The 13,905-nt window shown below is 39.3% G+C and overlaps 1 protein-coding gene across 1 annotated transcript; it reads left to right on the forward strand.

The window, feature by feature from the left end:
- Positions 1-1,698: 1,698 nt before the first annotated feature.
- Positions 1,699-8,562, forward strand: LOC310930977 (uncharacterized protein; the record flags this gene model as incomplete). The annotated part of the gene is made up of 11 exons (XM_083894046.1): positions 1,699-1,722; positions 2,069-2,089; positions 2,263-2,308; positions 2,569-2,676; positions 2,758-2,907; positions 4,038-4,131; positions 4,348-4,385; positions 6,833-6,949; positions 7,802-7,824; positions 7,920-8,025; positions 8,195-8,562. The coding sequence occupies 11 exons, from the start codon at positions 1,699-1,701 to the stop codon at positions 8,467-8,469; spliced, it is 1,002 nt and encodes a 333-aa protein (XP_083750172.1). The 3' UTR covers positions 8,470-8,562.
- Positions 8,563-13,905: the final 5,343 nt, after the last annotated feature.

Here is a 13,905-nt window from a genome sequence, read left to right on the forward strand (position 1 = left end):
GCATGTGCCAGTGTGTGTGTGTGTGTGTGTTTCTGGGTGTAATCTGTACAGTGAGTGTTTTTAAGGCTTTTACTGTGGCAAATGTACGACATAACAGAAGAAGTAGAAAACACCAACTCAATCCGACGTCAGTCCGATGTGCCTGAAGTGACACTGAAATGATTTTGGACTGCGATCACCTTCAGAAATACACGTAGATTAATCAAATGACTGTAAAGTTCTTTTTTTTCCATTGGTACTTTCTTTCTGAGTGTACGTGGTTGCCAAGTTAAAGTCATCTTAAAAATAACTCAAGTTTAAGAAATGAACTACTAATATGCAAATGCTTTAGCGAAATGACTGTATGATGGCTTTGATATATATACATATATGTGAAAAAGGTAAATACAGCTTTGCATATGTACTTTGTGTTTAAAGACTGCAAAAGAAGAATGTCCACATGAACAAACCTGGAAAGAAACTCGCTTTGAATCAATATACAAATCACATGAGCTTTTCAGTGTTTGTTCATCACTTCATCTGTTAAAAGCTTCGCCTCAAAGACATTTGGATCATATTTGATGATACTCCCGGTTCTCCAGATGTGTGACTTAGCAGCTTTAAACATCAAGGCAAAGCAGTTCTGGCTAAAAAAGCTTCAGTGCAGAGCTACAGTATGTAACGTACGTAAGAGGGACTGACCGAATAAAAGATGAAACTGAGTAACGCGCTGATGTGTGATATTTTTTAATCTTAAATACAACCACGCTCGTCTCAAACAAAGGCTTTTTCTGTTTCCAAAGAAATGGAGATATGTGGGACTTTTGTACAGAGGAATCCAACATTGGCCTCTTTATCTTTCCAGTGACAAACTGTACACAACTGTCACTGTTCAGTTACATCAGAATCTGAAGGGGAAAAAACCCCTGTGTGAGAAATTGAGGGTCCTTGAATGAATGATTCCACAAATGGAAATTTCCCCCTCAACTTCTGAGATGATTTCAGTGGCTCGTGTCACAGTCGGAAAATCTCAGGTCGCAAATAAGCGAATTAATGACAACTGAGGTTCATTTGCAGCAAGAATGATTCTCCAAATGCTCAGTTTTCCCATCCATGTTGTGCAGACCTGAACCTGATGTCACTTTAAGTTTTCAGATGGTGATCGAGATGTTTTAAGATCATCCACATCCTTCTTGGTGTTCTGTAAGTTAGATAGTATTGTTTTGGTTAAATCGGTGTAGGTGTTCTCCTTTCTTCTGAGGAATTCCTTATTTTGTGACGTTTTAGGTTCATGGAGGTCATGTTTATCTTTAGCCTTGTTGTGATTAAGTCCTCGTCACTTTTTCCAGACTTTGGTGGCAAAGCATCACAAATGGTCCTCTGAGATCCAAGGCTGGCACTCAGCATGTATATGAAAATAATCCAAAGTGTTATGATAACCAGAGCAGAAAGATAAATCAGTCTTTAGATGGAGTTTTCAGGGTGACAAAAACATGCAGATTTGGGGATTAGGCAATTGGACACTGTGAATTATCTAAGAACGTGTTATAAATATGATGGAAAATACATCGTGCGGCAGCGTGTGTTGAGACGCGTTCACTGCTGAGAACATTTCTGTCTTTCTCTGCAGTCTTCGTCAGTTTTTACAGTTTGCATGGAAAGTGATGAGGCTTTGATGCAGAAGTGTTAGTCAGAGAGCAGACGGGGCACGACGTAGTCATGAAGACAGGAAGCTGTAAGCAGGTAAGGAAACACTGAGGCAGAGGATGGGCAGTGAGAGAGAGAGAGGGGAAGAAGAAGAACCACACCTTAGGCAGGATAACAAAACCAAAGAACCAAAGACGAGTCATTTTGAAGGTAAGAGTTATTTTTTATTATTTGTTGTTAAATTTCACCACATTTCACCATATATAACCTTATGTTTTACATGATACTAGTATCAAATGCACTAAAATGTTACCGAACAGTCATTTGAGTGCCGTGTTTGTAGCAGACGATGTGATTTCTGCCACTGATTTGAATATTTTTGACTTTTTTTCTCTATAGAATGGGACTTGTGCAATACTTTGTCCCGTTGTTATGTGCCCAGTTGGTGCTCACCTCTCCGCTGGTAACAAACACTTTTCCTCTTCAGTTTCTGTACCTGATTTACAGATTGTTTTCTCTCCAAGAAGAAGAAATGTCTCAAACATTAATATTAACAAATATAAATAAGTAGTTTAGGACTTTGCTGCATTCTTACAGTGGTTGATGTCGACTAAATCATCATAAATGTGTCACCAGCTGCAGCAGACGTACAAGGGCAGAAGATTTGATATGTGTCCTGCAGGTAAGAAAATGCTGATATTTGTGCATATATGTGCTTCTTTTTTGTGTTTCCGTCTGTTTCTTATTTTTGCTTTGACTCACTGTTATGATTAATATTTGGAAATCCTGAAACCCTTCATAGCTCAGTTCATATCTCTGTCTTGCTTTTTCTTGCGCATTGTCTCGTCTGTGCTGTATGACCACATCCTTCATTAACATGCAGCACTCTCTGCTCATTGTCATCCGGTTGTTCTCACGGTTGTTGTGTCTTCTTGCCGTCAGGTGCCTATTTGAAGCGGTCAGAATGTGAGCCTTGTCCTGCAGGACACTTCACAGCCGACTGGAACCGTGAAGACACTTGTGAACGCTGCTTTGGAGACTGCAGATCAGGTAAACAAAGCTCCCTGCAGAGATATTTGCATATGTGATAAACTGCTGTGTTTGAGTCACCATTATTTTCCTTTGTGTCAGATTATCATCTGAGGGTGGTTCAAAACTGCACCAGCAAGTCCAATGTAAAGTGCGTCTGTGAGGTTGGATTCATGTGCTCTGAAGAGGACGAGTACACGGGGAACTGCAGATCCTGTGACAGGATCCTGCAAAAAAACAACGCTTCAAGTGGTAAATACTGAACAGTGCACACTCTCAACCAGGGTTCAACTAACCTCAACGTAAACAAACACACAGTTTCACTGACTGTAAGATAATGACTAATGTTGATACTGAAGACGATGCATCAGTTTCTTACTCGTGTGAATCATGAGCAAGAAATAAGAAATGCTATCTTAGCTCTTCCATTTCACTGAAGTAAACATCTATAATAAAAACAACCACCAGCCAATTCCACTCAAATGATCAAAAGCATGATGAATGTAGGAAATAATGAGTGTTAGTCGTATAGACTGTTTTGTTGTGTTTATACTTTACTAGTATTGCAGTTATAGGTTTTTATAAATCTTAATACGACATTTTAAACAGCTCTAGGGTTTCTCCTTCAGTTTTTAACCATGTGGTATGAATTGTAATAAGTCATTAATACGATCATTAATTGTGTTCTTGTAAATGGTAAAGGTTTATGAAGTCAGTTGGAGTTGTCTCCATAGACACTGACAATGTTTTGTATTGGCAACACAAACATTACACCTATCAAATGCCTTATAAAACGCACATGAATATTGTATTAACTATGAATAATCTCATTAACTTTGGCTTATTAACATATACATTATAAGAGGCCCAGAAAGTAGGAATAAATAAATACAGAAATGCATTAGAGTCGGTGTGTAACACCTGGTGCTTTTGAAGTTATAATTGTGATCATGTTTAAACAATATAATGTCAAAGAGGCAACTCTAACCCAACATATACACTTCCTGTTCAGCACTACATTGCAGACCATTGAGTACAATGGAATTGTGTTTGGTTCATAATTAGTCTCTGTCGCCCCCAAGTGGACAAACAAGGGTTTTCTGTAGAGGTTCAAGGACAAAGACTGTGATAAGAAACAAACGAACAATGTCCAACTAGTTGTTGTTGTTGTTGTTGTTGTTGTTGTTGTTGTTGTTGTTGTAAAGTCAGGCATGGTAACATTTCGTCTCTGGTTTTAGAAAAATATGACATGACACAATGTGACGGAGAGACTGCACATTATAACACTAAGTGATAAATCTCTCTCTCTCTCACGCACACGCACACGCACGCACACACGCTCACACACTGAAACCAAAATCTGGGATGTGTTTTTTCTCCAGTGGTCACAGCAGTCTCAGGAAATAATAAGCAGACACCTCCCGCAGTTTCCTCAGGACATAGCAGCACTTCTGCCAAACCCTGCCTACTGTCCAAGTAAGTGTTGATTTCCTGAAATTGCAGGGAGCGAATGCTACGACGACTCACAGAGTGGGCTTTTTAAAACTCTACATTCTGGCTCTCAAAATCAAGATTCTTGAACCCTTAAAATCCTAGATAATGTTAGCATTTTTAGACACTACAGAATCACAGAATAATGACAGATTCACTGTGTTTTGCGCCTCATTAACACATCACCCTCATCTCACACAGATGTGATTCTCAGTCTGACCCGTCAACACCTGATGAAGGTGAGTGTGTGTGAGTGTGTGTGTGAGAATACAGCTGATATGTATTGTCAATTGTCTGTTTTTTAGCTGTAGGTTCGTGATTTCATGGATGAAATGTTGATCAACCTTGGTCAGGTTGCCACGGTTGCTGCACTGACACACTGTAGTGATTTCCCCACATTGAAATTGATGTATTTTAACAGAATATACATTATATCACCAACAGTGAGTGAACTGACATTAGGGACAGAGAATACGTCCCACTGACATTAATGACTCTCTGACCTTTCCTGACGCATCTTCTTCAAACCTTGTCAACATTGTCGCTATATCCAGAGGCGATTCTAGAGTCTGTAGGGGCCCTAGACCAAAATTCCCAGGGGGCCCTTCCTTCCAACCAGTGTTCATCACCATTATGTTATAAATAATCTGACACCAACGAAAAATGTATGAGTTAAAAATGTTTTTTTTTTCAAAATGAATGAAATAACATGGAAAAACCTTGTAATTAAAAAGTATGTGAAAATATAAATGTAAAGAACAATAAAATACTGTTTAGCTTTTGGAAAACTATATAAACTTCGTAAAAAGAATACATAACACTGTAAAGAACCCACATTATAAAACAATAAACTATATAGAACAATAAAATATTGTAAATAACTGTTCACAAGCTGCGCCTCTGGCTATATCAGTTAAGATCTAGTTTACAGCCAATGATTAGCCTTTCTTGAAGAGCACAATATTCTCAAGGTTTTCCAACTCTGCACGGTACAGAATCAGCTCTGTTTTTAATGATATCTTTTTAGCTTCTCATTCCAGTGATCGAACTGCAGCTTTTGACACAGTGGACCATGAGGTTTTGATCTCTTGTCTCGAGCAGTGGGTGGTGGGCGTTAAGGGTGCAGCACTGGAGTGGTTCAGATCCTACTTTTGGCATATTGTACTTTCTGTGTCAGCCTTGGTGACTCTGTAGCCTCCTCTGTAGCCTCCTCTGTAGCCTCCTCTTGTGTGGGGTTCCTCAGGGCTCAGTTTTAAGGCCCTCTTCTCTTCTCTCTCTATCTGCTCACACTTGGCTCTGTATTTAGGCAGCATGGCATTTCATTCCACTGTTATGCAGACTGTCAGCTATATGCATGCCTCTCAGAAGAAAGTTCACTAATTCCATCAACCTTTTCTTAAGTGCTTTGCAAATAAAGTTGGATTGGATTAAGATGGGGACGCAATACAACAGTTTTTTCCACCAGTCAGCACTAGTTGGGGACAGGCTGCATGGTTAGTGGGTACATACATCTGTGAGTGTGTTGGGGGTAAAAACATGAATGGGCAAGTGTGAAAAAAAGTAAGTGGGACATCTATCTATATATACATATACAGAGGTGGAAAGTAACAAAATACATTTACTCAAGTTACTGTATTTAATACTTTTTTTGTGTATTTTGTATTTTTTAAAGGTGCCATGTGTAAGAATGTGGCCAAAAACAGTTACTACATTCAAATTCAAAATACAGAGGTATTTTAGGTTTCGTTTTATGACGTAACTGGCAACCCGTGGTTGCTCGGCAGCCGAGACTCTACTGACTGCAATGATTGGTAGACGGTGGTAGGTGGCGCCACATGCCAAAACACATGATTTCAAAACATAAACATGATTTGCAGTCTGCAAAATATTTTTTTTAATGCAAAATGCAAAACAACAACACCGTTTTAAAGCCAAACATGGTGACGTCTCTTCTCTGGTTTTAGAAAAATGTTTGCGCCTTATTAACACAAGTGAACTACTTTTTACTTCTACTTGAGTAATATTTCATCAAAGTATTGGTACTTTTACTTGAGTACAATATTTTAGTACTTTTTCCACCTCTCTCTCTCTCTCTCTCTCTCTATATATATATATATATAATGGTAATGAAACTGTTGCTCTCGTGACAGTTTGTTGTATTCAGTTGATTTGGCAAATCAAATGGTCCGTGATCAATTGTTAAATGTGCGATCAACAGTCTTTCAATGATCATGAACAAATCAGGGGGTTTGAAAACTCATGGCCTTTCTGTGCTCAGTTTGCATTTTCTGCTCATGTCAGAGTTAGTTTCCCTCGTGGAGAACTCTGGCTTCTACATGACAGAAACATGCAGGTTATATTAACTGGTAACACTAAACTGATGTATGTGTGAGTGGTCATGTCTCCACATGTTAGCCTTGTCAGTAACTGGTGACTTATCCAACATGTTTTCCCCCAATTGCCCAATTCAAGCTCTTGGATTGATTCTAGATGATAAATCATGGAAATCCCACTGATCCATTAACTTTTCCTGTGATGCAAACCTCAGGTTTTTGTGCCTCTAAAGCCTTTTTGTGAAGACATTTTTCAAACTTCTGCTGGGTTCAGTTGCTTTATGACCAGATCGCAAATACACTGTTCACCTCGGTTGAACTCAAGCCTCAACTGTCCCGTTTCTTTATCTCAGACACGACGAGAAGCCAGCTGGTAGCCATCTTGTGTCCAGTGGTTGTTATGGTATGTCTGGCTCTTGTGATCTCGTTCTGTGTCCAGCAGTCGAGAGATGGAGCCTGTTTTAAGCGAGGTAAGCTTGTGTTTACCAGAACATGGTTAGGGTGAATTCCAATTCCTCGCTTAACCCTCAATCTTAACCCTCAATCTCAAAAATGTGCTCTCCCTCTAGTGCAAGTGCTGTCCTGATTCTCAAAAAATTAAGTTTAAGGGCAAGTTTAAGGGCTGTATCGCCCTCAATATTGAGATTTTCTGAGACCACCCTTGGGAGCAAGGGCTACCCAGAATGCATTGCGTGTTTTGACATAACAAAGATGGCGTTGAAAGCAGTGAAACGAGTACGCTACAAATTAAGTGTTTTCTTTGTTAATAGAGATATAAAAATGATGAAAACCATTGTATTATCTTAGTTTAGGCTCATATTATGGATTACTGACGTCATTGTTGAGTAACATTTATTTTTATTTTACGATCTTTTGTCAATAGTCGGCCGGTGTGGTTTACTTTTCAATAAGTCGTGGTGTGTGGTAACTGTCAGCTGAATATTTGTATGAGTATCATCTTATAACTAACTGACAACCTAATAACTTGACTGACAAACGGATCAGAATAAATAATCCTGACGTAAATGTGTTCTTCTTCTTCTTCTTTTTTGGAGTTGACAGACTGGACGCAGCCTTCGCGTTATTCTGCCCCCTACAGTCTGAAGACGTATCTGCATTTAAGGGGTGTCCCATTTCTAAGTGACAAAATAACCCTCAACACTTGGTTTTGAGGGTTAGTTAAGATTAAGGGTTGAGCTTGAGCGTTAAGATAGGAATTGGAATTGGCCCATAGTGTGAGTTAAACCTTTCATCTTTCATGAATTGTTGAGTTATCACTGGTGGACGAGCAAAGAAAAATAACTTAAACTACTACTTTTCAGCTATTGCAAAGCTACGCGATGAGGTGAGTGTCTAAAGGATTCTAGTGCTCATTCTTATAACATGTATTTTATATAAATGACATGTTCCCCCTCCCTATGTTTGCATGTTCTTATTTAGGGGAGACAAGCTTCTGCTTCATTCAAGTCAAAAGAGTCAAGTCAATTCCCCAGAGACTCATTCAGTGCCAAGCACCAGCCACCGTCTGTCTCAGCATCCAATCTGGGTACTTATGAATCAAATAAAACTTGTTTTATGTGAAATATAGATAAATAACTGTACGGAGTCAGTAAGATAATGACAACGGGGGGAATATGCAGCTGAGTTACTGTTAGCTTCTGTAAGCGAGTCAATTAAAGCATTCCTCAATGACTACTCTTTACATGTTTCTAAAGGTCCGGTCCATTTCCATAACCCAGGCACAGTCATCTTCAGCCTGCTCAGCCAGTTCACAGGGCAAGTTGGAACAACGGTTGCAGGCGAGAAGACGGCTGAGAGCGCGGGCGCCGCCGAGGAAGACGACGCAACAGAAAGTCCTGTGTGTCATCCGTCATCTTCTCCCAGTCTTCATATCTCTGAGGAGGAAAGGAGCGCAGACAGCGACAGCATTTTCTTTCCCTCGCAGGAGCAGGGGAAGGACTGTCACATGTCCAAGGAGGAGGAGCGATGACACGCTGAGCTGGTATGAGACTATGACTCTAAGCACATTCTTTTGAAGGAGTAATTTATAGACTACAGCTCAGCTTGTGGAGCACGTTTCATTCATGAAGGGACAAATGTGCTGCGTGGTGACATTTCTTTCTTCAGGTTTTTGGAAATAAGCAACTGGAACTTGATCATTTTTTTAAGTTATATCCCCTAGTTTTTGATAAGCTCTCTCATCTCTATTTAGTATTTGATATGATTATTTTTTTTTTTTTAATTTCAATAAAAAATGTTTTGAAAGAATATGGTGTAGACTTTTATTAACATATTACATTCACGTGGTGTGAATACTAAATACTGCAAAAATGCAGCAAAAAAAACTAAAAGATAAAGATATAAAACAGACTTTAAGGGTGAATTCCAATTCCTCGCTTAACCCTCAATCTTAATCCTCAATCTCAAAAATGTTCTCCCTCTAGTGCAAGTTCTGTCCTGATTCTCAGAAAAATTAAGTTGAGGGTCAAGTTTAAGGGCTGTATCGCCCTCAATATTGAGATTTTCTGAGACCACCCTTGGGAGCAAGGGCTACCCAGAATGCATTGCGTGTTTTCACATAACAAAGATGGCGCCGAAAGCATGAAAATGAAGTATTTTCTTTGTCAATAGAGATATAAAAATGATGAAAACCATTGTATTATCTTAGTTTAGGCCCATATTATGGATTACTGACGTCATTGTTGAGTAACATTTATTTTTATTTTACCATCTTTTGTCAGTAGTGATGGTTTGCTATGGTTTACTTTTCAATAAGTCGTGGTGTGTGGTAACTGTCAGCTGAATATTTGTATGAGTATCATCTTATAACTAACTGACAACCTAATAACTTGACTGACAAACGGATCAGAATAAATAATCGTGTTCTTCTTCTTCTTCTTCTTTTTTGGAGTTGACAGACTGGACGCAGCTTTGGCGTTATTCTGCCCCCTACAGTCTGAAGACGTATCTGCATTTAAGGGGTGTCCCATTTCTAAGTGACAAAATAACCCTCAACACTTGGTTTTGAGGGTTAGTTAAGATTAAGGGTTGAGCTTGAGGGTGAAGATAGGAATTGGAATTGGCCCTAAGTTTCTTTGTACCATTGTACATACATGTCACCTTATATCAACACAGTGCAAATTCTCATGCACTTTCATTATCTTGAAGTGACAAATGTCAAAGAGTCATATCTCCACCCAGAGAGACACATCTGTCTCCAAAGCACGTCCTCTGTGGGTCCATCCACCTGCACTCGTTGCAGTGATGTTTGGTGTCATTAGTCATAAATGTCCTGAGCAGCAAAAGACATTCTGCATCATCCGTGACTGCCTGTCAAATTCTTGCTCATCCAAGTTCAGCTTCAACACTCATCGTCAGAACATAAATCAATAGGTTGGTCACATTTCTCACACACTTCTTGCACAGGCTCGGACACCACGTCGTCCTCAGAGCACGGCAGCACTGGAACTGGCTTTTCAGTCAAAAAGTAGCCTGTGCAACAAGAGAAGAGAGTGTGGAAACAACATTCAAATATGATTTAATTATCATATATAAATATATATAAAACATAATAATACAAATGAATATATTGCTGCAGGGTTGTCCGTACCGCGCCTGGACCTGATCCAGCGAAGGAATGGTTTTATTTTGGCAACAACAACGAGTGCAATTCCTGTGCACAAGAGAGCCGTTATCACCAGGAACCACACGGTCTGATCTGTGACAATGAAAGAGACATTTTTTCATGAACACTCACTGCAGAGAAAGTCCACAGATTTCATTTGTACAGAACAATGAGCTTATTTTACCTCTGATGGGTTTAGGGGGTGTTGTTGGGGCCTTAAGTGTCGAAGCTGAAAGGAGAAAACAAACTTATATAAATAAAACGTTTTATTATTGATTCAGTTAACGTACATTATCTCAAGGCACTGAACATAGTAAGGCAACAACCTTCACAATATTACAGAGAGAAGATAAATCCAACAATTCAAAAACTCCCTTTTAACAGGAAAATATCTGACAGAACCAGAATCAAAGATGTCAAAGATTGACTGTTTGTATGTTTAAAGGTGCATTATGTAATAAATCATAAAATCCTCCTAATATGTCACAGAGACTCAGGAATAATGTTCATATAACAAACTGAACTCACCAACAACAACAGGACAGACAAAATATTTACATTAAAAAATATATTTTGCAGACTGCAAATCATGTTTATGTTTTGAAATCATGTTTTGAAATCATGTGGCGCCACCTACCGCCGTCTACCAATCATTGCAGTCAGTAGAGTCTCAGCTGCCGAGTAATAGACCTCGATATTTTGAATTTGAATGTAGTAACTGTTTTTGGCCACATTCTTACATATGGCACCTTTAATAATCCATAGCTTTTATAAAGCACCAGTAGTATACCTGATACATACTGTACAGTCTATCCTATGTTTCATTTATTTTTTTAATTAAATAGACCATCTCTCAACATTTTAAACTACCTCTCAGCACTGATAACAGGAATCCCACATAACAATTGTCTTTGTCCCTCATTTACTGTGTTGGGATCTGGTCGCCCTAATACCAGCAGAGTCACAGACCAGACATAAAGACATACAGACGTCAGTAAGAACACACATTAAAAACACAACAGATGACAACAGTGCTTCTGTTGGGAAACACTTCACTATAAACAAGCATAACCGCTATCGTCCCTTTGAACGTCTGAGTAATTACCACAACACTGGGGGTTCTCGTTTGACCTGGGTTTTCTCCCCCGTCCCTCTCGAGTCACACACACACAGAGTAACGTACAGAGACGTAGAGAAACAGAGCGGTTTCACGTTTGTTTCCCACAGTCGCTCAGTAGGTTATTGTGATGTTTATCTGCCTTTTACAGAAGTGTTACATGTCCAGAACAGACATTACACACACGTGCATCCAGGAAACTTAGAGCTGTGAGGTTCAGACACAGGCGGATTGGCACAGGATGTAGTTCAGCAGCTAACAAATATTCATTTATATTTGAAAAGTTACATATTACAGCTTTAAAGGTGCATTATGTAATAAATCTAAAGCAACTGGCCATAAAATCCTCCTAATATGTCACAGAGACTCAGGAATAATGTTCATATAACAAACTGAACTCACCAACAACAACAGTACAGACTAAATATTTCAGTCAGTCAGTAGATTCTCAACTGCAGAGCAACCACGGGTTGCCAGTTACGTCAGAAAACGAAACCTAAAAGACCTCTGTATTTTGAATTTGAATGTAGTAACAGTTTTTGGCCACATTCTTACATATGGCACCTTTAACCAATGTTTAGGCAACAATGAGGTAATGATTGCAGTCCCTGGTCTTCATATTTTTCAACCACCAGAGAAGTGATTCTTAATCCTGGTTCTCAGGACCCACTGCCCTGCATGTTTCAGATGTTGCCCTGCTCCACAACACACCTGATTCAAATGGTGAACAAGCTCTGCAGAAGCCTGATAACGACCCGTTCATTTGAATCAGGTGGGTTGGAGCAGGGAAACATGGAAAACATGGAGGACAGTGTGTCCTGAGGACCAGGATTGAGTAAAACACTAAACCAGAGGACGTGTGGAGGTTGCTGTTCCTTTCTATCATGGTGTTTAGTCTAGTTTAGGTCACCAGTGATGTGAAAACCCAGAGGAACGTTGTTGGAACTGTTGTCTCTCTCCACATCTGTACAAGTGGATGATATTGCACACTGACAGTTTTCCTCAAGTCCACGACAATCTTGAATCTACCAGTTTTTTCGCCCTCACATTTAATGAGATGTTGCTGCTGCACAGCCAGTTGCTCAGCCTCGTCTCTGTAATAAGAGTCATTTGTGATCCCACCACTGGCATTTAATCTGCTATATGTATGATGTGGTTGGAGCTGGATCTGTACACCAGCAACGGGCACTTTTAGATGTTTAAAATAAACTTAAATGTTACTTTTCTTTGTATATAATTTTCTTTGTATACTGTTATTGGTTAAGTTTTTTCTACAGCTGCTAAACAGTGATGGTAGTTGTGATAAACTTGGTATATTTTGTTATTACATTTGTGAAAGGTGCCATATGTAAGAATGTGGCCAAAAACAGTTACTACATCCAAAGTCAAAATACCGAGGTCTTTTAGGTTTCGTTTTCTGACGTAACTGGCAACCCGTGGTTGCTCGGCAGCAAAGACTCTACTGACTGCAATGATTGTTAGACGGCGGTAGGTGGCGCCACATGCCAAAACATAATTTCAAAACATAAACATGATTTGCAGTCTGCAAAATATTTTTTTTAATGCAAATATTTTGTCTGTACTGTTGTTGTTGGTGAGTTCAGTTTGTTATATGAACATTATTCCTGAGTCTCTGTGACATATTAGGAGGATTTTATCATTTATTACATAATGCACCTTTAAATATACAATTATGACCAAGCAGAACATTGTGAATGTAATGCTGCAGCTGTCCCTGTGTTCCCCACTCTCTGAAAAGAGTACATTTATATGAAATGGTGGTATCATACCTGTAGTGGATGGCGGGAGTGTGGTGGTGGTTGGAATGGGCAAACACTGTGTGCATTGTTGATCTCTGCATCTGTATCCAGCTTTACACCTGCACACTGCGTTATGTGTGCTGCTACAGCGCGACTTGTATTCCATGTTTGCTGCAGAGACAAAGCAAAAACAAATGACAAGTGTCATTCAAAAATAAAAGCCGAGTCATGAGTCTGAGTCTGAGTGTGCGTCTTCACATGAATTTAGAAAAAGGTGAAATGACTCATGCGTTGGGCAGGGCAGGTCTAGATTTAAGTCACAAGGCGGTTACATCGTCACTTCTGGAACCGCCTCTTTAGTTTATCAGTAAAAACAGCGTTTCATGCTTCATTGCAGGACTACTTTAATGTGTCTCACAGGTTAGCCCAAACAATTCTAATTATTTGCAAATGTGCTAAAATAAGGCAATGGTTTCATGGCACTTTATACCAGAGCCGTTTCTTGCTATATGCGGACTATGCAGCTGCATAGGGCCCCACAGCCACCAGGGGGCCCCCAAACTGCAAGTTCAGACTCATATTTTATTATATTTTTGAGACTTAAAAGTACCTGTCTTTATTTTCATGTATTGGATGCATTCATTATGCATATATTTGCAAAGCATGTAAGTGTTTGTGGGGTAATCAGAAATAGTTAGGAATCTCTACCTCGAGTTTGAAGAAAATAGGGGCCCCCATATCTCGCATAGGGCCCCCAAACAGCTAGAAATGGCCCTGCTTTATACGTATAAATGTGGTTAGATTGTGTACACTTATAGATTTTGGAGATTAGAGGTCACAGTTACGGCCTCTAAAACTAAGTTTTCATCTTCATTATTTTATTTATTTTTTGTCATTTTTTATTCCCAAATTCCTAATTTTCCA

Source organism: Microchirus variegatus (assembly GCF_963457635.1).
Source record: "Microchirus variegatus genome assembly, chromosome: 1".
NCBI lineage: Eukaryota > Metazoa > Chordata > Actinopteri > Pleuronectiformes > Soleidae > Microchirus > Microchirus variegatus.